This window comes from Trematomus bernacchii, unplaced genomic scaffold, assembly GCF_902827165.1.
Source record: "Trematomus bernacchii unplaced genomic scaffold, fTreBer1.1, whole genome shotgun sequence".
Taxonomy (NCBI): domain Eukaryota; kingdom Metazoa; phylum Chordata; class Actinopteri; order Perciformes; family Nototheniidae; genus Trematomus; species Trematomus bernacchii.
This window is the reverse complement of record NW_022987648.1, coordinates 16019359-16042909: the sequence shown is the minus strand read 5'-3', so window position 1 is coordinate 16042909 and position 23551 is coordinate 16019359. Positions and strand designations below refer to the sequence as shown.

The 23551-nt window shown below is 39.8% G+C and overlaps 1 protein-coding gene across 1 annotated transcript in view; it reads right to left on the bottom strand.

Moving 5' to 3' along the window:
* cps1 (carbamoyl-phosphate synthase 1, mitochondrial) overlaps positions 1-23551 on the bottom strand; it is a 49778-nt gene that overhangs the window by 19412 nt on the left and 6815 nt on the right. Inside the window, exons 13-27 of the mRNA XM_034134407.1 lie at positions 23225-23320; positions 21690-21879; positions 21252-21409; positions 21040-21168; positions 19600-19744; positions 19168-19378; positions 18268-18466; positions 17934-18110; positions 16039-16157; positions 8057-8198; positions 7338-7403; positions 7114-7177; positions 6814-6995; positions 3316-3510; positions 984-1051 (exon numbers count right to left, since the gene is read on the bottom strand). Of these exons, the coding sequence (XP_033990298.1) occupies positions 984-1051; positions 3316-3510; positions 6814-6995; positions 7114-7177; positions 7338-7403; positions 8057-8198; positions 16039-16157; positions 17934-18110; positions 18268-18466; positions 19168-19378; positions 19600-19744; positions 21040-21168; positions 21252-21409; positions 21690-21879; positions 23225-23320 (2141 nt within the window). The remainder of the gene's footprint in view (positions 1-983; positions 1052-3315; positions 3511-6813; positions 6996-7113; positions 7178-7337; positions 7404-8056; positions 8199-16038; positions 16158-17933; positions 18111-18267; positions 18467-19167; positions 19379-19599; positions 19745-21039; positions 21169-21251; positions 21410-21689; positions 21880-23224; positions 23321-23551) is intronic.

The following is a 23551-nucleotide window of genomic DNA, read 5'->3' as shown; positions in this document are numbered from 1 at the left end:
AAAGAGTTAGGGATGCAAATAATACATGACGTGAATATATTTTAAGGCTTAATTCTTCAAACTTTGTGAGTTTTGGTGTGGGTGTGTGTCTATGCTTTTAACTGTTAAAAAAAAGACGCCTTAATCTGACAAGGAAGAGAGTGTTTGCTGAGGAAATGTGTGTTTTTGTGCATATGTACCGAGGCTGAAGAGAACATTCAAAAACCATTAACAACTATGTCAAAGGGGAAGAGTGAAAACGCTTTGGGGATGGGGAAAGATCAGAGGGAGTTCACCGTACGCTGAGGAGGAGAGATGGGGGAGGGGGAGGAGAGAGAGGGGAGGGGAGTCGTCCTCATTAACAGTATCCAACAGAGGTTAATAAAAAGTAGGTGGTAGAAATTTAAATTGCAAATTATAACAAACTATAATATAAATAAACTATATTGTTAATGGCATAATTGTGGTTATTTTTAGATCAAGTGGGATACGTTAATACTGGAGGACTAGATTTCTCCTTTCATGAATTACACAACTTTGATTTTCAGTAGTTTGATGAGACCTAGTGCATGACACTCATATTTCTAACAACATCCAGGCTTGCATTTAAACCCATAAGAAGTCCAAACTCTGCTGAATGATGATGATGGGTCTCATCATGACATCTGCTGGGCAAAGGTGTCACTGCAAGTGTTAACGAGCTATACAATTAATAGAGTTCATTAATCACTATAACTAACATTGTATTTTACTCAGTCAGCAATAAGTCTGTTAATTCGTTGTTAAGAAAGTACATTTTTCTTTCAAGCCTCAGCCGACAAGGACTGTACTATTTTCATACTTCATAATACCCTTTATTGGCTAAAAAAATAAATAATAGAAAACAAATTATGTGAAAGTTATCTGCCCTTACAGTTTATATTAAATTGTATTGTATTATTGGTTATTGTTTGAGTCAGCCACTACATTCATGATTAAGGGTTATGGTTAGGTGTTAAAGTTACCTGAGAACATAGGAGGGCCGCAGCAGACAGGGATAGCCCACCTGGTCGGCGAAGGAAAGGGCATCTTCCTGGGAAGGGAGAGAACAGCAAAGCAGAAGTTGGAAATGTATTTATAATTCTAATTAACTGAGATAGAGCATGTACAGTATGTTACAAATCCTCCAGAATTTGCATATTTGAATTCTGATGACGTGGCATATAAACCTTGGCTTTAAACTAATTGTCTCTCTTTGACACATAAAGATGTAAAAAGGGAGTAAAATGTGGAAAAATAACTGAGGTAAATGCAGGACAAATATTGAACAAGCTTTAGCAATTGAAAAAAGTTTGAAATGTAAAACACATTTAATTCAAAATCTACTTTGACAGAGGTACAGACAGAAGTGGAAAACCAATTCTAGCAAACATAAAAGCATTTTGTCGAACAAAACAAAAGCATTTAGTAAAACAAACTGTAAACATGACTTTTAAAAGAGGTCAGAAATGTGGTTGATCCATGGCCAGGAAAGCTTCATCATCATCATCATCATCATCATCATCCATCACCAGTCTTTCAACCTTTATGCAACTCTGTGTATTTATCATATAATGTTTGAACGCTGTATGATTAGTATTACAGCCACTTGAGAAAGAAAACAAAGAATCAATATCAAATCACTGGTGTGCTTCGCCCTATAACAAACCCTCGTATACAGCAAGGCCCACTTTACCCATTCCCTACAATTACACTACAGACATTTTAAAGGCTTCAAGAATAAAAGGCTTTCTCCAATGTCTGCCAAAAACAAGTCTTATCAAAAGAGCAAAAAGGAGAGTATAAGTGCTCCAACAGTCAGAAAGAGTGGCTTCAATTCATCTCCCTTTTGATTTTCTTTTCTTCCTTTCAGTTCACAGGAATGAGAGAAGAAAGAGTACAAGTCGTGGAAGGAGTGTAGTGGAGAGAAAAAAGGCTGTTTGTCCTCCTCATCATCATCATCATTATCATCATCGCTCTTTCTGTCCTCTCCATCTCTCTGCAGGTCGAGCCTCTCTCGCTATCATTACCCACTGTTCCCTCGCCAGGTGGGATGCCATTACCAAACACAAAATAGCTTCCCAGAGACGCGGGAACCTTTTCCCCACGGCTCTACTAGAGTTATTCCAGCCCAATAAAAACAAACTGTTTCTTCGAGATGGGAAATAGAATATGTAGGTAGTCTCTGGAGAGGCGCACAACTGTGTGTGACGGCTCATCGCTCCTCAGCGGTATCTGAATACAGGAGCAACGCTAATGGGGAACACATATTTCAGTGTTGGCTGTGGACATTTCAGTGCTCCACATGTTCCACAGAGGGGTCTGACAGCGCCTCGTTCTGATGTAGCCGCCAGCTAAGTGAGAGGGCCAAACAGAAAAATAAAAGCTAAACATACAGTAAATGGTGTGGCTCAATGCTCCTAGAAAAAGTTCTAACACTAAGGCGACACGTTTGTCTGTAGGGAAAGGTGTGACGTTGTAACTAAACTTAAAGTTATGTGTGGAAAAACCAGATAACTGGTCCTTTGGATACTCAAACGCAGATATGTCAGGTGCTCTTTGATAAATGGGGAAAATACAAGAAGAAAATGAAGGCACTATAAAGTGATTGATGATTTAGTCACTGCAATAATATATATATTTGATATACCCTTATTCATTGCTACTTGTTCTTGCATGTTGAAGTGCCTGGGTTGCATACACCTTTGTTAACACAGTATATGAATACAAATAAAATACATTTTAGAAAAAAAAAGCTACTTTTCAGCCCAAATATCTGGGGAAGTCCACAATTATTTGGAAAGACTTTAAATTGTTATTGATATCACAAAACATTTAGGAGAATGTTTTTATACAATATTTTTTCTATATTATCTAAAAGAGTTTGGGTTAGGGTTGACATTTGGCCAAGAACAGAAGAAACACAGATGTGAAATATAAAAAATGTGCTGAAAACTGTGATCTCAAGGATAGGCTCTGTGTATTACGCAAATATTAGACTTTTTCAAAGTACATTAAATTAACACAAATCTAAATTATAAATTAACAATGACCTACATGGGATTGTCTTTTAAAAGCAAACCTAATTTCCCTGAACTAACATTCTCGAAGCTCTCTGAGTATATATCCTTTTCTGGTGCAAACACCATCACTGTTACCCAGGGAAATCATCCTTTTACTTTATTACTCTTGCTAACAGATAGCCTGCAAAAACACATGAGCAGTCAAACAACTCAAACTCACAACACAGATAAAAAAACATCGTGCCACAATCAATAAAACGCCTGCACTATCCATTATTTATTAGTTTCCTCTCACCAGGGAGCTGAGGGCCCTCCATGGAGCTTGGGCCACCTCGAGGTCATCTAGTATCTGGGAGAAGACGGAGCGTTCCTCGGCGCGGTCGATCTGCAGGGGGCTTGTCCCCAGGATCTTCACCCCACTGAGGTGCAGCGGGACGGCCAGGTTGTTGGGGATCTGGCCCCCAACTGACACGATGCTGCCAGAGCAACCCTGGAGATGAGATGGGGGGGAGAGAAGACGAATGTGAGGGGAGAACAGCAGGTAATAAGAAGGGGGAGGATGCAGGAGAAAGGAAAGGATAATATAATACAATTAAAGACAGTAAAGTCTTTGGCTGCTTCCAAATGTAAAAACACAGTTCAGTTATCACTAGTAACATATTGTGTGTGTGTGTGTGTGTGTGTGTGTCCTAGCATTACTATCCTTGTGGGGACCTACATCTGTTTACACAGTCACGTGTGGGGACTCGCCTCCCTTATGGGGACATAATGGAGGGGAATCATTAATTTTAGGGTGAAGACTTGGTTAGGTTTTGGGTTAGGGTAAGGCATGTGTTGGTTATGGTTAAGGTTAGGATAAGTCTCCAGGAAATGCATGAAAGTCAATGTAATGTCCCCTGAAGTGATGTATACATGGTATGTGTGTGTGTGTGTGAGAACAATAGGTGTGTTCCTTTTATTAACAGCATGCTGCATGCTTTTCCTGTCCAGTTGATCCAGAGGGGATGCCGTTACTATGGCAATGCCAGGTTGTATCTCTTCATTATTCATGGGCCTGCTCGCTTGCTCCTGTCCAGGGTTTATCTTTATGCTCTAATGCACACACACACACACACACACACACACACACACACACACACACACACACACACACACACACACACACACACACACACACACACACACACACACACACACACACACACACACACACACACACACACACACACACACACACACACACACACACACACACACACACACACACACACACACACACACACACACACACACACACACACACACACACACACACACACACACACACACACACACACACACACACACACACACACACACACACACACACACACACACACACACACACACAGACAGACAGACAGACAGAGAGAGACAGAGAGAGACAGAGAGAGACAGAGAGAGACAGAGGGGACTGTAGCTGTGAGAGAGGGATTGATGGTAATGCCATCACCCTGAACAAACAAACGCTTAATCACACTGTGATCCCGCAGCGACTTTAGCTGGATTTACATTAGTGCACAAACACCACATAAACACACCGATATCAACAAACATGTACACCGAAAACATCAGGGAAATAGCTGCTGTTCACGCCCTTGAGCATGTTTTCAATCTTTGGGGTCAGACGGGCTACAAGCACACAATGGAGGAGCATTGGGCAGGAATAATGTATCATTTTATACATGTTATAATATATCATGTCTTGTATGTGAAAACACATCTTCATAAAAAAAATGTGTTTCAATGTATATTGTGGTAATCAAATGTTTGGTTGGTTTAGTATTACTCAAATCAAAAAGGTACTACATTATTACTACAATCATTCTGTTATCATTATTTTGATTTGAAAATGGTGGGACTGTATTAAAAAGTGTCTGCATGATACTAGCTACTGTACGTACAGATAAAATACCTCAGAATCTGAGATACAAACTGCCAAATGTACATTTCAGAAAAGTATACAGGAGGATGTTTTTTTTCAATTTCTGTAAATAAAATAAACTTTCTGCAAGGAAGCCAAAGCCTCACAGTGATTTTAAACTCCAACCTATGAATTGATTTACCCTTACGGACCGTCCACACAGCAGCATTAAAAAAATCTTGAAACGCTTCTGCCCATTCACTTTGAATGGGGTGACGTCATTTGCCTCACTTTTCACGGACTGCATTGTGGGAAGCAGAGCGGAGATTTTCAGGATTTTCAGGATTCAAAGTTGAGCAATGTTCAACTTTTGAAGCTGAGGTGGAAGCGTCAGCCAATCAAATCCCGTGTATGCAAATCTGACAGTTCAAGTGCTAGCCAATCAAACCGCGTCTAAGCTGGGAGTGACATACCGCAGTTCATTTCCTCATATTCCAAAAAATGGAGGAGAAATTAGCGGTAGGGAATCACCCGGTGCTTTATGACCAGTCCCTATTTACCTACCGGGATATAAACCGGAGGAGCCAGGCATGGAGGGAGGTGGCAGAGACAGTGGTAGGTTTTCGCCTGTTTGGGGAGTTTATATCCAGTTTACTTCAAACTTTTTTGCTTCGTATGTCGGGGGCGGGAGATTCATGTGATTGGTTGTTGGTGCCTTGCTCGCAAAAAATCCCCAAGCTTCAGATACGCCCACCTCCAAGATTTTTTTAACGCTGCTGTGTGGACGGTCCGTTACAGCTATTCTGCAAGCAACCATAGGGACTGTGAGTGTTAGAGAGGTCAGCAAACATTGAAAAAGCATAACGAACCCCACACTCCTGTTACTACAGAAAGCTAGGCTCTTAAATCTTTGGTTAGTCTATAGAGAGGCATTACAAGTGTCCCAATAAGGAGTGTTCCCAGTGTTTGTAGTGCTTGGAGATAAGGCAGAAAAAGCTGCATGCTAAATAAGTTTACATACATGCATATAAATCCACATAATGGTTTAGAAAAATAAATGGTTATGTGTATTTCATGCCACTCCGAGCTGGGAATGTATTGTATTGTATTTATTTATATCTGCATCTGCTGGACAGCTGCTTTGAAGGCTCTGGATGATAATTGGCCCTGGTCATACTGGTAATGGTTTGTTTCTACTTAAAAAAAAAAAAAGTACTCTTGACCAGTAAAACCACGTCAGAAAGCTTTAGTTAGGAAAGCGATGTGCATGCTGTGTACCAGTCAAATACATTTGTAATAATCTTTGGCTGATATTGTCTCTAACTTTAACTATTGTTCCCTTCCACAATGATCTGACCACATTGACAGGATTTGTATTTATTTTTTTATATTTAATGTTTAATATCTCCTACAATGAGGTTATGTTTTAGGTATATACCCGTTAGTAGTATTACAGAAAGATTACTGGCCCGATTTTCATGAAGGCTGGTGGAAGGGTGAAACATAGGCCAAAGAGAAAGTCCTTAAATTGTGATGCAGATCTAAATTACAGGTTTTTTTTGTTAACACTGCGATATAGGGCATTTGGCCTTGGCAGTGATTTGTGCTCACTGAATCCCTTTCTATTGGATCAATACAACTCTGCCTCTGGGAAGTCTTAAATTGATTGCAATGCAATATGTTAACCAAATTCCACTCAATACACATGCAGATGTAAGTAATTATCAGCACTGATATAACCCCTTTGATTGATTGGCGATCTGTTTGGGAGAAGGCGACCTAGAGTGCCCTCTCCCAAAGGCCCAGCATCCCAGGACACTGTAAGGGGTAAAGGACCGTTGATAAATAAATAAATCATTTAAAAATGTTATTGTCTGTGTGTGTCCTAACCTCCTGTTCGGTGATGTCCAGGATGCGTTCCAGGCTCAGCTCCTCAAAGTAGAGGCGGTCACACTCGTCGAAGTCGGTGCTGACCGTCTCGGGGTTGTGGTTGACCACCACCGTTTTCTTCCCCATCTCCCTCAGAGCTCTGATGCTGGACACCGCGCACCAGTCGAACTCAACACTGCTCCCTGGTGGATTAACACTTTGAGTAAGTTTCACAAATTCAGCATAACTAATATCAACTGCATTTAACTACAACCAGTAATACTTTGTTTGAAAATGATGATAGCTTATAGTTGAGCTCACCAATGTGATAGGGCCCACAACCAAGAACCATGATTCCCTGGTCTTTAAAGTCCAGATCATTTTCCTGTTGATTGGATAAATGGATGAAACCATTGTTGATGAAGCATTTATTCTGTTTAAAACTGTTGAAATAGTTGTTATATTTGCCTGTTCTATTAGTTTGATTGGATACGTAAATTATAATGTTAGTAAAATGTGTTTTTCTTTAAGTAGAACCCACATACCTGGCCATTGTAGGTACAATACAGGTAGTTGGTCATGGCTGGATACTCTGCAGCCAAGGTGTCAATCTGAGAAGAGGGATTAGAGGAAATACAGGTCGGTAAAATGTAAACAAAAATAAAATAAAAAAACGTTCTGTACTTTCAGTTCAGCAGATGTTGAAAGATTGAGGACTACTTTTATATAACGCATAAACACATCCGAGGAAAAAAGCAAAACCTACAATGATCTGATGCTAGTTAAGAGTATTGCCTGTGTAGCCAGAGCCTGATACTGTTCTCACCAAATAACTCTGTCCTTTGTCAAAAACAATTTAAACAAATGTTTAAAGAATCCTGATTTAGTCACTTAATGAATTCTGGAAAATAAAAAGATAAATCGACGCAAATGTTAAAATTGAAGTAAATCTCTAAATATTTCTGGCAGAGAAATAAGGATGTCAGAACTAATACATTGTTGGTATTACATCCAATTAGTTTTTCATGGTATGACTTGTAAATTGGGAATTACACTCTGAACAAAACACATGTCAATACTGCATGAATGGGGAAAGACAGTAGATAGCTCTCACCTTTATGCCCCCTAGATATTTTTAGACTACCCTCATTTACATTAGTGGCCTAGTTTGTCAGTGCATGTGTGTGCGTGTGTATTGATCATTCACTTATCTGAGTGTATCTGACCTCAGTGGAAGCTGCAGTAAGATCCCAGTGAAGCTCACCTGTTTGACCCAGGGTCGGATGCCGTGAGTCAGCCGCAGCTCCCGGGCTGCTCGCTCACTGCAGCCCAGCGCCTGACCCAGCTGCTGGTCGGAGAAGCCGTCCTGCTTGGCCTTCAGCAGCAGCTCCTTGGATATTGTTGCACTGTAGGGAAAGTCATATAGTGATGGTAATTAAAAAATCTTCCAAATCCCCACAATTTCAAATTGAATTAGTTGATTTTTACTAAGTGAGATGTCAGGTTTCTCAATGGAGTTCAATAAGAGGGTTGTTTTGAAGGCTTATTTTTTTAAGGATTTAATTTAAGCATTACACTCCATCTGTATTGGAACAGCATTGCTCTTGTCATATAGAGAGGCGAAGTCCCTCCCCTTCCGGTGGGACTCATGGGACCTTATTTCGGAAAAAGTTTGTATTGAAGTCAATGGAGAGAGAAAGATTATCTTTCGATCCCGTTTGAATTGTGCCACGAATTACACATATGATGTTTGTCAATTTTAAATAATCATTTCCATGTCAAACAAAGTCACAGTTTGTCGTAAAACTGTTGAAATATAAGACTATGAAAAATACGCAACTAGAAAGACTACAAATCCCAGAATCCCGGTCCCGCATGCTGGCTCTTACAGAACCGACTAACTCCCCTTTTGTGTATGTACAGCTCTCAACATGACCAGACTTGTAGTGATTTTCACCTCTTTTAATACTTTTCGCCTCATTCTGAAAGAAAGAAGTAAAATGTGCCAACGTGACGGCCGTCTTGGTGTGTGGTGCGAGACGGGAGATGTAGGTCATTGAGCGGTTTCACACAAAAAAAGTGTTACTTCACAGTTTTACGACACATTTTAATTTTTTTGACTTGTAAAATTATCTTTTAAATTGACAAACATCATATGTGTAATTCGTGGCACAATTCAAACGGGATCGAAAGATAATCTTTCTCTCTCCATTGACTTCAATGCATAACTTTTCCGAAATAAGGTCCCATGGAGGTCAACCGGAAGGGGAGAGACTTCGCCTCTCTATTGTGCTGTAACAAAATCTCCCTTAATACCAACAAAACCCCGTAAGATCTACTTATTCTGGTACAAGACTTTGTCTACTGCGAAGTAGATGTAACCAGTCTGTCGATCATCTCCTAACCTTAAATGTTTAATGCAGAGTATCCCTGATGTGAATGTGGAAGTGAAGGAAAAAGAAGCAGGAGGTAGATGAAAAGAGGGACAGGGGAATTTATTATTGAATGTTTTCCGTCTGTTGCCCCTCTCATATATCTTTGTTTTTTCAAGTTCACTGAACTAAGAGGGTCATTCCGGCAGCGGGTCATGACTGTCTCGCCTAGCCAGCGATGTGGACAGCAAGGAGCAGCCCGCCTCAGAGATCAATAACACATCGAAGGTAAGGCACCGAGGTGCCAAAGCTCCAGGTTGCCCAGTGCAGCCAGTTAAGACACACTTTAAGTCTATAAAACTGTAATGCTTGCTGTGAGGTTAAGGGAAATGGTGGTAGAAATAAAGTTAGGTATCAAGAGGTGATTGTGAATTGGAGCAATTGCTAAAGGAAATTCATACAATTACATTGAGCAGGTTGGTGTAAATCAGTGTTTCTCAAAGTGTGGGGGCGCAGAGGCATGACAGGGGGGCGCGAGAGACCAGGAGGAAAAATGGTTATTAAAAAAAAAAAGATTAAAAAAAAAAATCATAATTTGAAAAATGATTGACTCGAAAATAATATGATACAGTACAGTACTATTACGTCTGGGTCTCTGTGTTTCATTCAGGCTTGGCTCTGTGTGTGTGTGGAACGAGCTATTTTGTGTGCGTGCGCGAGCGAGAGAGCGCACCGGTACCGGAGATCGTTGTTGTTAGCTTCTGGTGCTAGCGAGCTACGCTAACGGATATAAGGAGCTTTGTCAACAACAAGGTGGAGGAGAGTCCTCTCCTCTCAGACTGAGAGACTCAGTGAACTAAAGCACTCTGTCAGTGTTTAGATAGTTAACTTTAGTCTAAGTTATCTCAGTGGGTCTCAAACGTTTTGGTCACGATTAATGTAAACAATTATTTCCGAGGCACAAGTTTATATGATCATTATAGTTATAAAAAAATAAGAGAATAAATGAAAAACAGGTTTGAAATACTATATGACAGTAAAAAAAGAATACAGTTTAAAAGGGGAGTGATTTGTAAAATATCCATAAAGAAAAAGTAAATCTGTGTACAGTTCTGTCTCATATGGGTGTTGAGAGATGTATCCATAGATCTCTTCATTTTGCTCTCAAAGTTTAACTTCAATATTTAAAAGAAAATCTACCCCACAGCACCCCCAAAAGAAATCTCTGGCGCCGCCACTGAGCCTGCAACCCCGTTTTGAAGAAATGTGCAGTGCAAAACAGGCTCATTGCCGCCACTAATGCTGTGATAAGACACACTTTTTTGCCAAATATCAGCATTTTCTTTCTTTTCATTTGTTTGCACAGATTGCAAAGTGGCAAAGTATTATAACTTATTGTTCTAGCAAAGGGATTGCACAATTGTATTATGTATTTATTTTTTGGAGCACACAGACTTATGGAGCATTGTTTTATGATCACTGTTTTAGCAAAGGGATTTATTTTATTTTTTAAAGGAATGCTCACGTTCAAATTGATGTATTTTAATAAATGTTAACTTGGCCCATTACGTGACTATTTGTGTTGGGGGGGCCCCGACTTTTTTTTTTTTCTCCAAAGGGGGGTTCTGACAGAAAAGGTTTGAGAACCACTGGTGTAAATTGTGGTCTATTTTCATGATGAGTGAGACAACACAATTAAGCCTTTGTCTATTTGATGTTGATATACAACATTGCAGCAGAGTAAATCTACTGACCTTTTTCTTTGAAGTTTTTGCCTTTCTACATTATTGAAGCAAGAAGACATACATTTTTGGAAATATGTTTTGTTTGACCTGTGTCAAGTAAATCGTTGTGCATTGAGTATTGAAATTTGTTCAGAAAATGTTAATCCTAGCTTAGCACAATTGAAAGGTTACATGTTGCATTGATGTTTTTGGAAAAGCTCAGAGTTAGAAAGGTGTGAAAGCCAGACACTTCACAGTAAGGACATGATATGAGATGCTGGTGTAGTTACAGTTACACAAAATAGTTCAAGTATATAAGACATGTGCTAATAAAACCACAGTTAACGTTGTTTTAGTTATTTCTAAACATATGAAATAATAAAAGTGTTTAAATATAACAGCTAACTGTCTCTATTTTCTTTTCTTTAGTTGCCAAGTGAAAACAAATGAATGCATGATGAAATAGATTTTGATCTTAACTCCTAAGAAACCTCACTTCTATAATGTCACCGTATTCCTTTAACCCTATGTACACACAAAATGAGAGAATTCGTATTTCTAGTAAACCACAATTTGGTCCCCCTCCTCCTTATCTGAATTATTTATGAACTTTAAGCGAAACAATATTGGAAATGTCAAGTGTGTTTTAACTCCCACTGCACATGGCCGGGCTGAGAAATGGCAACCCAAGAAACGAGGAAAGGAGAGAGAGAGAGCGCCTGAGTCAGAGAGAAGATTTGATCTCAGGGCTCAGTTGTCCCGTGAACAATTATCCTCCGTGGAAGAGCAGTTTAAAGCGAGAGGGAAATCCTTGGCATGTCATGAACTTATGTACTGACGCCCTCACACACAAATAAAACCATGAAAAATACATTAAGACATTGTTAGTATGCATGATGTTCAGTAAACGACCAGTCAAAATCGAAGGATCCAACGTGTTTTTAAACGGAGCAGAAATAGAACTAGTCTCCCAGTTCAAGTATCTTGGAGTCATACTGGACTCGAACTTGACTTTTAAGAAACATATTAAGAAAGTATCCAATACCATTAAATTCAACTTGCAACATTTTAAACAAATTAGACCCTTCTTAACTGTCAATGCTGCAAAGTCATACCTCCACTGTATGATTCTATCCCACATTGAATACTGTTTTACAAACTGGTCGTTTGCTTGTGCCACAAACCTGAAACCCATAGAACAGCTGTACAAGAGAGCTATCAAGGTGTTTGACAGAAAGCCAAATTCATACCAGCACTGTACCATCCTTGAAAAACACAATTTCTTAAGTTTTGACAATTTTAAGTCTTGTAAAAGTATGTGTTTTATTTATAAATGTTTACATGGACTGGCCATTTGTCATTCAAATCATGCACAAGGCTTATATAGCTACCTCATTATCTCTGTACTCATATGCAGGTGTAACAAAAATCTGTGTGTATGTCTATAGGCATTCTATCAAACTAGATAATTGAAACTAAACCTCAATGCAGAATATGGTACAGGTATAATATTGGTGTAGTATTTATTTTGATAACCAATATATCGTTAAAGTCATATTTTCAGATTAAAAGGGCCAACATCTTGTTCCAGCAATGAGATGATCGGCAGCTTTGAATTGGTCATGTAGCATGTCAATTGAACATCTTTGGTCTTGGACGCCTGAGAAGTGGTCCTGATCTTCAAAAAACTGATGGTAGTTTGTTTTATTATTTCATTATATATTTTATTTACTTCTGATGTGCTTAGAGGAATTAATGATAAACATAATAATCAATTATGAATGTTAGTGTTGCAGTCCTAATACAAATTGCATTTTTAACACTTTAAAACATACAAATATTGTATTTCCAAAATAATGTCAAGGTCTACTAAACTGATATTTTTTACTACCAACATTTATAATTTGTTTTAAATGTTTCAAATTCCATTTCCAATGTTATAAATATAAATATTAATAATTACATTGTTTAACAATGCGTGACATGAATGGCGGGACAAAATATTGGTGTCTATTAATTGCTATTAGTGACCATCATTACTGGTGGTCACTATTTACTTCTAATATTAACCCTATAAAGGAAATGCTGACAGTACACATTACTTGAAATAAATATTAACAAAATGGTGTCACTTTAATTTAAAGGATTTGATCTCTATCAATAAGTATCTTCTTATACTGACCACAGCAATAGAAGCTCCAACACTCTTATGCACAAAAGCAGAGTGAGTGCTGCCCAGCAGAGCCTGAAGCCGAGCTGTACTCAGCTCCACGCTCCATCAGTCCGGCAGCAGCCTATTGTTGTGTGTCCGTCCCACTGTCCCCTGCTCCAGAGGCAGCGGAGACTACAACAGCCCTCCATGAGTCAGAGTGTTGCCCACCAGACGGCCAGCCATTCATTATTAAACAGCAGAGTCAGGAGGAAGCAGCAGGTAACCTGTGGCTTAGCCATGAAAATTCAAAACGGCTGTCCAGGTAAGAGCCCTCGGGCTCTTACCTGGACAGAGCGGCAGAGACAGAGAGGGAGGCAACTGAGAGACAGTGAACCACCAGAGAGAAACAGACGTGAAGAGACTAGAGTTCAGCTCATTTTGGAAGACTTTTCCCTACAGAAGAATATTTAAGTAATTTATGCAGACGTAGACAGGACTTGCTAATAATACAAATATGAAATTAGTGGATTGCTGTTGGATGGGTTGGTAAGTCAGAATCTCGCTGCGAAATATCATAATGTGATGAAATGTTGTGTTTTGTCTTTTAATTTGATAACCAGAGCAATGAATGATCAAACTGAATTTATTAATTTAAAACAAAAACCAAGACTATGATTTCCCTGCAGGTTTTACAATATTCCATTAATCAATATGAAGCAAAGGGCAAATATTAACCAGCAAACCAACAAAGTCTATTGCAGAAATAATGAGACAGATAAGCAGCACATGAATGTATATCGCTAAGAGGTGAGCCTGACAGGGACTGAGCCTTCTTGGGATTGTGGTAAGGAATTTCAATATATTCTATAAAATGATAATCTGCCTGTGTTGTAATAGCCTGCAACTCTATGGATGGATGAACAGATTGATGAAGGTCTAATTAGAGGGGATATTTCCTCTTAACTAAATGTTTCCATCCATGAAGAGTGAGTCAGACAGATAGCAGGGCTCGACAGTAACGGTTGCCAGGTTGCCATTGGCAACCATTCAGAAAAAATGTCAACCACTTCTTGGCCTTTGGTTGCCATCAGTGGCAACCAGTTTTTAACATAAAGAAATAAGGACAGCAAACAGCTAAATGTGCACCCCAAAAGAGATAATGTTAATTATCCGTTGTATTAAGTGTATGAGTGATATTTAATTATTGTTGTGACCAGTCGGAACCTGATACTTAAAGTGGACCTACAGTATCATGCTATATTTAAATGATATATTGTAGGGCCATACCTATATAAGGTATATGTATACATTTCTGTTTTCAAAATACCAAACAGATCATGCATTTTAGCCATGCCTCATTTCGCTCTATGTGCTGTTTGCTGTCTACGGGGCTGATTCAGCTGACCACGCCCCCCTGCAGGAGAGGTGAGCTGTGCTCTGATCAGCTGCTGGGCTGTCAGAAGAGGGGGAGAAAAAGAGATCTCCGTCCTCCGTGTTTTATTATATAGAGTCGTTATTCATTTGTTTTAAAGCTCAATAAATAACAAAGAAGACCTTTGACCGGCACTTTTCTAATTTTGTCCGGAAGATTTAAACTTTAACGGACATCTTGACCGGCGAAAGAAACTGAAACTGAAACTCTGCCGCACGGTCCCCTCGTTCCTTGGAAGAGGCGGAGAGGTGGGTGTTTGTCATCTGCTGGTGGACTAACCGGAGAGAATTACAGTGCTCCCGCTGCAAACGCTTGCGGGGAGGGATTGCTCAATGCAATAAAAAAAAGCCACAGCGGAGAATAAACAGAAGGGTAACCATGGTAACTATGGGCGGGAAGTCTTCTTCGCTGCTTTTGTGGCAGACTACAGCGCCACTTACAGGCCTGGCATATGTACAGCGTCTCCAGCGCTTTCGAGCGGCAATGGCCGGCCGTGGCCCAACCCCACATTCCCCTGATAGGTGGAGAGTTGGCCCAATAGCCGTAGCGCCACCGTCCTGACGTCAGGACAGTGTTCAAATCTGGATCAGTTTTTATCAGATCCGTTGCAGCCCCTTTTTTAGAGATTTGGGTATGGAGGAAAATAGAGAGGGTTGTGTTTTCTGACACTTGGTGAGTTCCCTGGAACACCGGGGACACATATTCATGTATAAAAGACGTACAAAAGTGCATTTTGCATGATAGGTCCCCTTTAAGTTGCACGTGCATTGGTGTGATTGCGGACCCAGAAAGCGATGCACGTTTACTCACGTGCGTGGTGCGCCATGGGTTTGTTTTACAACAAATGGCGAAGCAAATTAAGTTGTTTGACTGTGGGGTAAAAAGTTTGGCCAACCCGTCAACATCTCAAACGAATGTTCAAAGTGATTCAACTGATAAAGCGCAAGATGCCTTTACTGGCATTGATCCGGACCAGTGACCTTGTATAAAGTTCGCAACTGGACCTTTAATAAAAACGTTTGAGTACCCCTGGCCTACCCTATGTAGGCTACTTTTCAACACCGCAGCATTTATTTTAGACAGTATCTGCCGGGTCCCGCATGAGCAGGCATAAGCTCTGCCCCCTCTTTTTCTTTTTTTTTAAAGCTTTATACCCCGAATCAGCACTTTAGTAACAGGAAGTGAAATAGAGGCATGGCTAGAATGGGTGATCTGTTTGGTATTTTGAGCAAAACACTTCATAGACATGTTTTTTATACATTTTTTTTTTATATATCTGAGATCTATGCTATTCCTAAATATTGCATGATAGGTGACCTGTAATAAACATACCACTATACTGGTGTCTAAAATAATCCACTGTTCATTTTATTAGGATAATCGAAAAGTCTGTAATGAAAATAATGCTGCTTGCTAGCTAGCTAACAGCGGCGACGGGTCACTTCCGGTGAGGGCACAACAAGTGTTCACAGTGCATTGCAGTGTATTAAGTAGTGTACCTAATAATTATAATATATTCCTTGAATTAATTCCACATCACCTTACAGAAATACAAAAGTAACAAACCTGTTGTAGTTTGCCAGGTGCTGCTCCAGCTGTGTGATCCTGTAGAGCTTGTGGAGGAACCACTTGTCTATGGCCGTCAGCTGGTGGATCTCATCAACACTCATACCACTGTGGAGGGCCTAAAGGAAGAGCAATGAACCAGACTCAGCATTACATTCATCATTCAACAAGTCCATCATTCTCCTTGCCCCTTATGGGAGCATTCCGAGTAGATTTCTAATCGGTTTCCCTGAGTTTCACCAGATTAATAAATTGCTTATGATTTAAATATTGCGTTACGATTCCTCATGATTGTCTTCTTTACTCTCTCTCTCAGCTCACACATGAGCTCTGGTTTTCAAAGCCTTGTTTTGTCTTTTCTTTTAGAATTAAACTATTTTAAACACTAATTTCTGCTCAACCTGGAAGTTGTGTACTTCACTAATCTACCAATTGATCATTCTCATTTATTCGTTTTGTAAATAACGTTATTTAATGAGGTGTTTCAGTTTTAGGGGGTTGTCACAGATGTTACCAATCATTCAGTGACATGTCACTGGATAGGAGTGGTCATTCAGCACGGTCACTGTAAATAATCCGTTTTCATCCATTACTTTTTCAAGGACTCCTTCAAGTAGAAAATCTATTACAGGGACAATATATTACTTGGAAAATATTGGGGGTTTTATGAAAAATCTCATATCAAGCCAGGCTGTGACATTAACCTGTAATATGACAGAGGTCCTACCCTGACATTAGCTTGTAAATATGTTTTATCCTTTTCTAATTAGATCGCTGACCAGAGAAATCATTCCAGGGTAGGAGCAGGAGGATTCTACTCAAAAATGAAATGAACCCTTCCCTGCGAATAAAGAGCGTTTAATCGAGCTGCAGGTGATTTTATCTGTGACTTTCAGTAGAGCGTGTTTATGTCTTTTGTGATATCAGAAATAAACATTTCCAAACAGATATACATGTAGGGAAAAAGAAACAGGCATATGTTTGGTGTTTTTGAGTGCTAACAATGCAGACAAAACAAGGTGCGAAACCTGAGAACATAATATCCAACAATATATAAGAGAATTACATCAAATGCATTTTCTTTCTTTGCTACTTATCAAAGCGTACTGCTGTCTAACTGTGAAGGAGGGAAGTGCTGCTTATGGCACTTGCTGTGGTTTTTATTATGCTAGCCAAACCTTAGTATTAAGTATCGTCTGGAATGGTTTTGACCAAAGAAATGTAGGTTTCAAAACTAATCCAGTGGGCAACACAGAGGTTAGCTGAGAGACTGTGCTGACCACCATAAGATATTTGATTGCCAGAGATAAGATGTGGATCATTAATCCCTAATGCTGTCGCCATCCTCAGTGATCTCAATCCATATTAAAAAGGTGGAAAGTATATCTTCACTGTTAGAACACCAAAGCTCACACAGTTGGAGGTTTTGACACTGAGACGACCTCGGTCTGCTCTTCTTTCAGCAGATTATAGAGCATGTTGAAGTGCTGGACGTCTGTTTAAATGAAGGAGCTTGACCCCGTATCTCGATGTGCTTATGAACCTTATGTTTTATCCTTGTCTAATTCTATGAGGGGAAACAAGGGCAAAGGTCACTGCATTGTGCAAGCAAAAAAACACATTTAAACGCTTCAAACGCCCACTCCATCAGTTAAATAATAAATCACTTTTTATAATGTATGTGTTTTCCAGGTGAAATATGTCATTTCTGTGCATCTGTTACGGTTCAAATAAAAGACAAGCATTAGCATAAAATTATGCATTCACAGTTACGTATCCAGGGACATATTTTTCTCTGCATTTCATGTTTTTTTCATGATTATTTCTCTGGAACACTTCATTTGAATGAGAAACTTGGTGTCATTCATTATTAACGCTATGAAAGATAAGTGTACCTTGGCGAGGGAGAAGATGCGGGTGATGGAGGGCACAGACAGTTCCTGCTGCAGGTCCTGGTTGTCGGCCCAGGCTTTCTTGTGTGGGAGTCGGGGCACAAAGCCATCCACTGATGGATGACACATCCTCAGGGCCTTCTGCATACTCTCCTCAAAAGTCCGGCCAACTGCCATCACCTGAATCCAGCAAATGGAAAAACTTGACGGAAAAGTCTTGCTGACAAACACACTGAACCAAAAAAAATAACCTTCATGGCAGGTAATAAAATTGGTTTGTAAGTTTAAAGAAGAAGCAAGTTGATGAGTGAGTGTTTATCCATGGATCCTGCCTCACCTCTCCGACACTCTTCATGGCGCTGCCTATTTCATGGGACATGCCCTGAAAGCGGTCCAGGTCCCAGCGGGGGATCTTGGTGACGATGTAGTCCAGACTGGGTTCAAAACACGCCGTGGTCTTCTCCGATACAGCGTTCTTGATCTCCGGTAGAAGGATACCCAAAGCCAGCTTAGCAGCAACAAATGCCAAGGGATACCTGAGAAACAGGCATTGAAGTTAAGCATTTTGATTTTACGTTTTAGTTTTGTGAATTCTTTAGAAAATATTTCTTTAGAAAATATTTCTTTAGAAAATATGGATACATAACTGGCTTTGTAAATGACCAACAAGATGTATATTTAATATAATCTTACTTTAAGTAATACATAGTTTTGTAGATTAACACATTCATGTATGTGTTATCTAATTATGTGGCAGTACCTTTGCTGCCCACTAGATGGCAGAGTGAAAGCCCACGAGTGAGTTGCAGCATGTCGATAATCGGTGTGTCATTAAAAAGTAATAAAAAAGGATACAGTAATAGTACAGTACTTCATAAAATAAAAAAAAGAATAATGAAAAAGTATGTCCTTAAAATTGTTATAGTAGAGCATGTCAATCAAATAGTATAAATGGCATAACGGGTTTTTTTTTCATAAAAAAAGTCATAGTATAGTATGATCCTTGGATTATTTTTAACATTCAGCTATCCAATGTTGCAGAACTCCTACACTATTATGTGAAGATTATTCATCAAATAATAAGCATTATGTGTGTTCTCTTAAAGATATTTTAGATTTGTAAGAATTTAATTAATTAATTAATTTAAATGTAAGCTATATACATTTTGATATTGTCCAACATATTGTAACACCAGCGCACCAGCAGTGTGACGTATGTATTCATGTATTCTCTCACCCGGTGGCTTTGGATGCCAAAGCAGAGCTCCTGGAGAGCCGGGCGTTGACCTCGATGATGCAGTACTCCAGAGAGGAGGGGTGGAGGGCGTACTGGATGTTGCACTCGCCGATAATGCCAAGGTGACGGACCACTTTAATGGCCGTTTCACGGAGCATGTGGTACTCCTCGTTGGATAGTGTCTGGCTCGGTGCCACTACTATGGAGTCACCTGAAGAAGAAGAAGAAGAAGAAGAAGAAGAAGAAGAAGAAGAAGAAGACACATTTATCCTCAAGTAGCCTCCAAAGACACAGAGTGCTTTTTTTGGACAACAGAATAGCAAACAGAACTCAATCAAACACAGCAAAAGTGAGAACAGAATACTGCAACTAATTCTACAAAACAGAGCACAATACTCTGAACACATCAGTATGTCGTGAAGGTTTTAGCACCTGTGTGGATGCCCAGCGGGTCGAAGTTCTCCATGTTGCAGACGGTGACGCAGTTATCAGCCACGTCTCTCACCACCTCATACTCCACCTCCTTCCAGCCCCTCAGAGACTTCTCCACCAGGATCTGACTGCTCATGGCCAGAGCCTACAGCACAATACGCACAGATTATAATCAGATAAACTGGTAGACACAACAACATGAATGTCTGCACAATAAACGTTAATGACAATAATTAATAACAATGCTTAATTATTATAGAACTGCAAAATCACATATGGAATGTAAAGATTTAGGTTTACATATTGTGAAATACTTTCTGAATGTTCTCAAACACAGAACACAATTAATATTGGTTTTACAAATAGAATAACATTAAAAACAGACATTATTTAGTAGAAATAATTAAGAATAATAATCAACCTACACTTTTTGGTTTAATGGTTTAACATACCAGTGCAATTGTTTTGCACTTAATTAATTTTCCAGTGAAGGATACCATGTGTGGCATAACAGCTCCATGGATCTTAATACAAACCAGACATCAAAGGAAGGGAGAACATTTTCATAGAAGCACAGTCAAACAGATGGCTGTGTATATAAAAACAACCAAGAGACCAATAACAATTAAAAATATGATGCATTTATGCATGAATCACAGCCTCCATCATTAGCATCATTCTCGTCAAACCCTAAAACCTCATCGTTACATAGACTGTGTTTTTAATTAGTTAAGGATTCAAATATTTGCAACCAAATGTGATGACCTGCATAAAGGGCATGTACCAGTGGGTAGAATCAAACATAATACTCTTTTGATAACACTGAGAACATAGGGTTAAAGGAATAAGTGTTTACCTTGGGTTTTCATTTTGTATCTTTGTCAAATATTGGACCAAGACCTTGTGAATTATATATTTGCTCTGCACTTGATACCAAACTGTGGAACATCCGCTGAGCATAACCGGCAAAGACAAGACTCACATTGAAACATCCAAATGAAACAAAAAATGAACTATTTTGAATGCAAGACGAGAAATACAGCACATCATCAGCACTTACTGGACGGCTTAGAAGAATATGCAACATTTTAAAGCAGTCTGTCACACACAGTTCATTTTGCAGCCTGTGATCACAGATTATAACTGCCGTCAGACACAGTGTGGTGCTGGACGTGCCTAAAAGAATGTTGCTAAGCAACTGCAAACTATTCCCTTCCTGGCAGAGCACCAAAAATACATAACTAAGCAATTTCAAAGCTTTTATCATTGTGCAAGTTAATGCTTTAAAACATGGATGAAGTTATAACACTTTAAAACGTTTAGGTAGAATGCTTCATTGCTGATTTGATCTGCATGATAAAAGAAAGCATAACAAAGAATAACAAACATCATTTGGTACAGAAGCTTCCACCGTCCCTACCCTGCGGCATTTATTCTGACCTTGTTGGCAGTTTCCTCCAGCATGTCTTTGTTGGCACACAGACCAGAGCCCAGACCTCCAAGGGCATAGGCCGATCGCAGCATCACCGGGTAGCCAATCTTCTCTGCTGCTTTCAGGGCTTCAGATACCTGAAAGATGCACACAAACACTTGAAAACTAAATATGTATATATCCTTTGTCTCAAAGTTCACAGAAAGAAGATGAAACGTACCGACTCCACAGCGAAACTGGGGGCAATCTTTTCATTAATCTCCTTCAGTTTGTCGGAGAAAAGCTGCCTGTCCTCTGTGGCCATGATGGACTCCACCGGGGTTCCTAGGACCTTCACACCGTACTTCTCCAGAACACCACTCTGGAATAATTCAACTCCTGAACACAAACACACAGGCAACCAAGACAAATAAATCAGTGGTCGTTGGAAAGATTCTCACCAAACAATGCATATGGCAGTTTCTATATGCTATCACAACAACAGACGTGCACATATCCTTGGTGAGAGTTATTTCTAACCCTGTAAGTGCCTTGCAAAGTAGGAATTGAACCCCTATCCCTGACAGTCAGTATGTCCCACTACTTGAATCCCCACAGGGAAACAGGACCACAGATCAGCAATCCTATACATTGACACAAACAGTTGCACACATCTCACCGCAGTTGAGTGCAGTCTGCCCCCCCATGGAGAGCAGGATGCCGTCTGGACGCTCGGCCTTGATGACTTCAGTTACAAACTGTGGCGTGACGGGCAGGAAGTAGACTGAGTCGGCCTGCTTGGTGCCCACTTCATTGGTCTGGACCGAGGCTATGTTTGGGTTCATGAGCACCGTCTTCAGGTTTTCCTCCTGCAACGACATTGTCACGTTTATAATATTCATGACTTTAATTGCCTATGGAATGTTTGCCAATTTGATAAGCAGGGAAATACACATCATTTTTGTCTTTTAATAATGATAACAAATGTATTTATCCAGCACTTTTCTTTACAATGTAAGTGTTTCACAAAAGGAATGGAACCAGAGAAGGCTCACTAAATAAGAATAAGGTCAATAACATGAGCACAGAGGAAATTAAAGACAATAAACTATTTTAGAAACAGTCTTAGCGTAGGTCTCCGTGTACACTTCCAGTTTTTAATGTGCAGCTGTGGTTTTACAGCCAGGTCTTTGGGTTGTAATACAACTTTTGACCTTTTAACTAGTCAGTATTGTTAAGGAATAATTCTTCTAGATATCTAACCTTTTGCTCTGTGACGTTTTATGATCTACTCTGACTCCTTTAAGGAAAGGCATTGGTGCCATATGTGTTGTTGTTACCAGTTTGTGACCGGTCAACTCTCTGGCACGAATGGTAATTGTTGTGAGAACACTGAGGCACTTCTTTATCGGTGTTTGTGGACTCTAAGGTGTGAAATCTTTGAGGCCATAAGTGTCGGACGCAAGTGGTTCAGTGTTCCCAGCTGTTTAGTCTACTCCTTCAGAGATGTTGATTACTCTCTGTGAACCAGTTAAAAGGTCTAGCATAGAGAGAGGCTCTTCAGAATTGACGTGGCAACTCTCCCGTGAAGTCAGACCCTCTGACTCGTGATTTGTGATGTGAATCCTCCGGCCGATACTCTGAATAAACCCATCAGTGTTTGACATCAAAGCTCCAGCTCTATCCCGTGTCTCCTTCCTGAGTCGGTGACTCCCACTGCATTGCTACACAGAAGTTTCCCCCACAAGTATGGAGAAGCCTCAGGAGTTACTAATAACATTAACAATGACTGTTCTGAGCCCACCTGCCCAATATCAGGACATTAGAACTGAAGCAGCAGAGAATAATTCAGACCCCCTGATATTATTGTTCAAAATGTGTGCTTTTCATACTGTGACTTGTCAAAATGGCCAATTAATTCTACAAGGACTGGAAAGAGACACTTTCTTTAGTTTTGTAAACGTCTACAAATTGTTACAAAAAATCACTTCTGTTCAGTCTTGGCTCAGCAGACAAACTCATCCCTCTGCGTCACATGAATGCACCAACCCCATTTCTTTTCACACATAGCTTTATTTTGAAATGCTTATACATGTTTTACCCAGTAATTGCCTCAGACAGCTGTGAACTGTCATTTTAAGCAAATGTTTTGTAAACAGTAAATAATAGAATGTATATGTTTAGCCACAGCTTAGCCCAACACTTCTCTCTTACCTTCATGGCCTTGATGGCCTGAGATCCAGAGTAGTCAAACTCTCCAGCCTGACCGATAGACAGACCACCGGAGCCCAGTATCAGCACCTTTGACACCTGCAAGTGCACAAACATGAAGAGTCATTATCAAAATATAATCCAGGCTTTCAGGTTCCTGGGCGGATCCTTCTATTGGTCCTTTTTCTGTTTCTAAAGAGCACACCAAATACACAGATTCCTAGATTTATATTTGTTATTCTTGTCTTTATAACCGTTCTAACTATTTGATTCATTCACTGATTACCTTAAACAACCTCACATACTCGAACACAGCTAACGGAACATGCT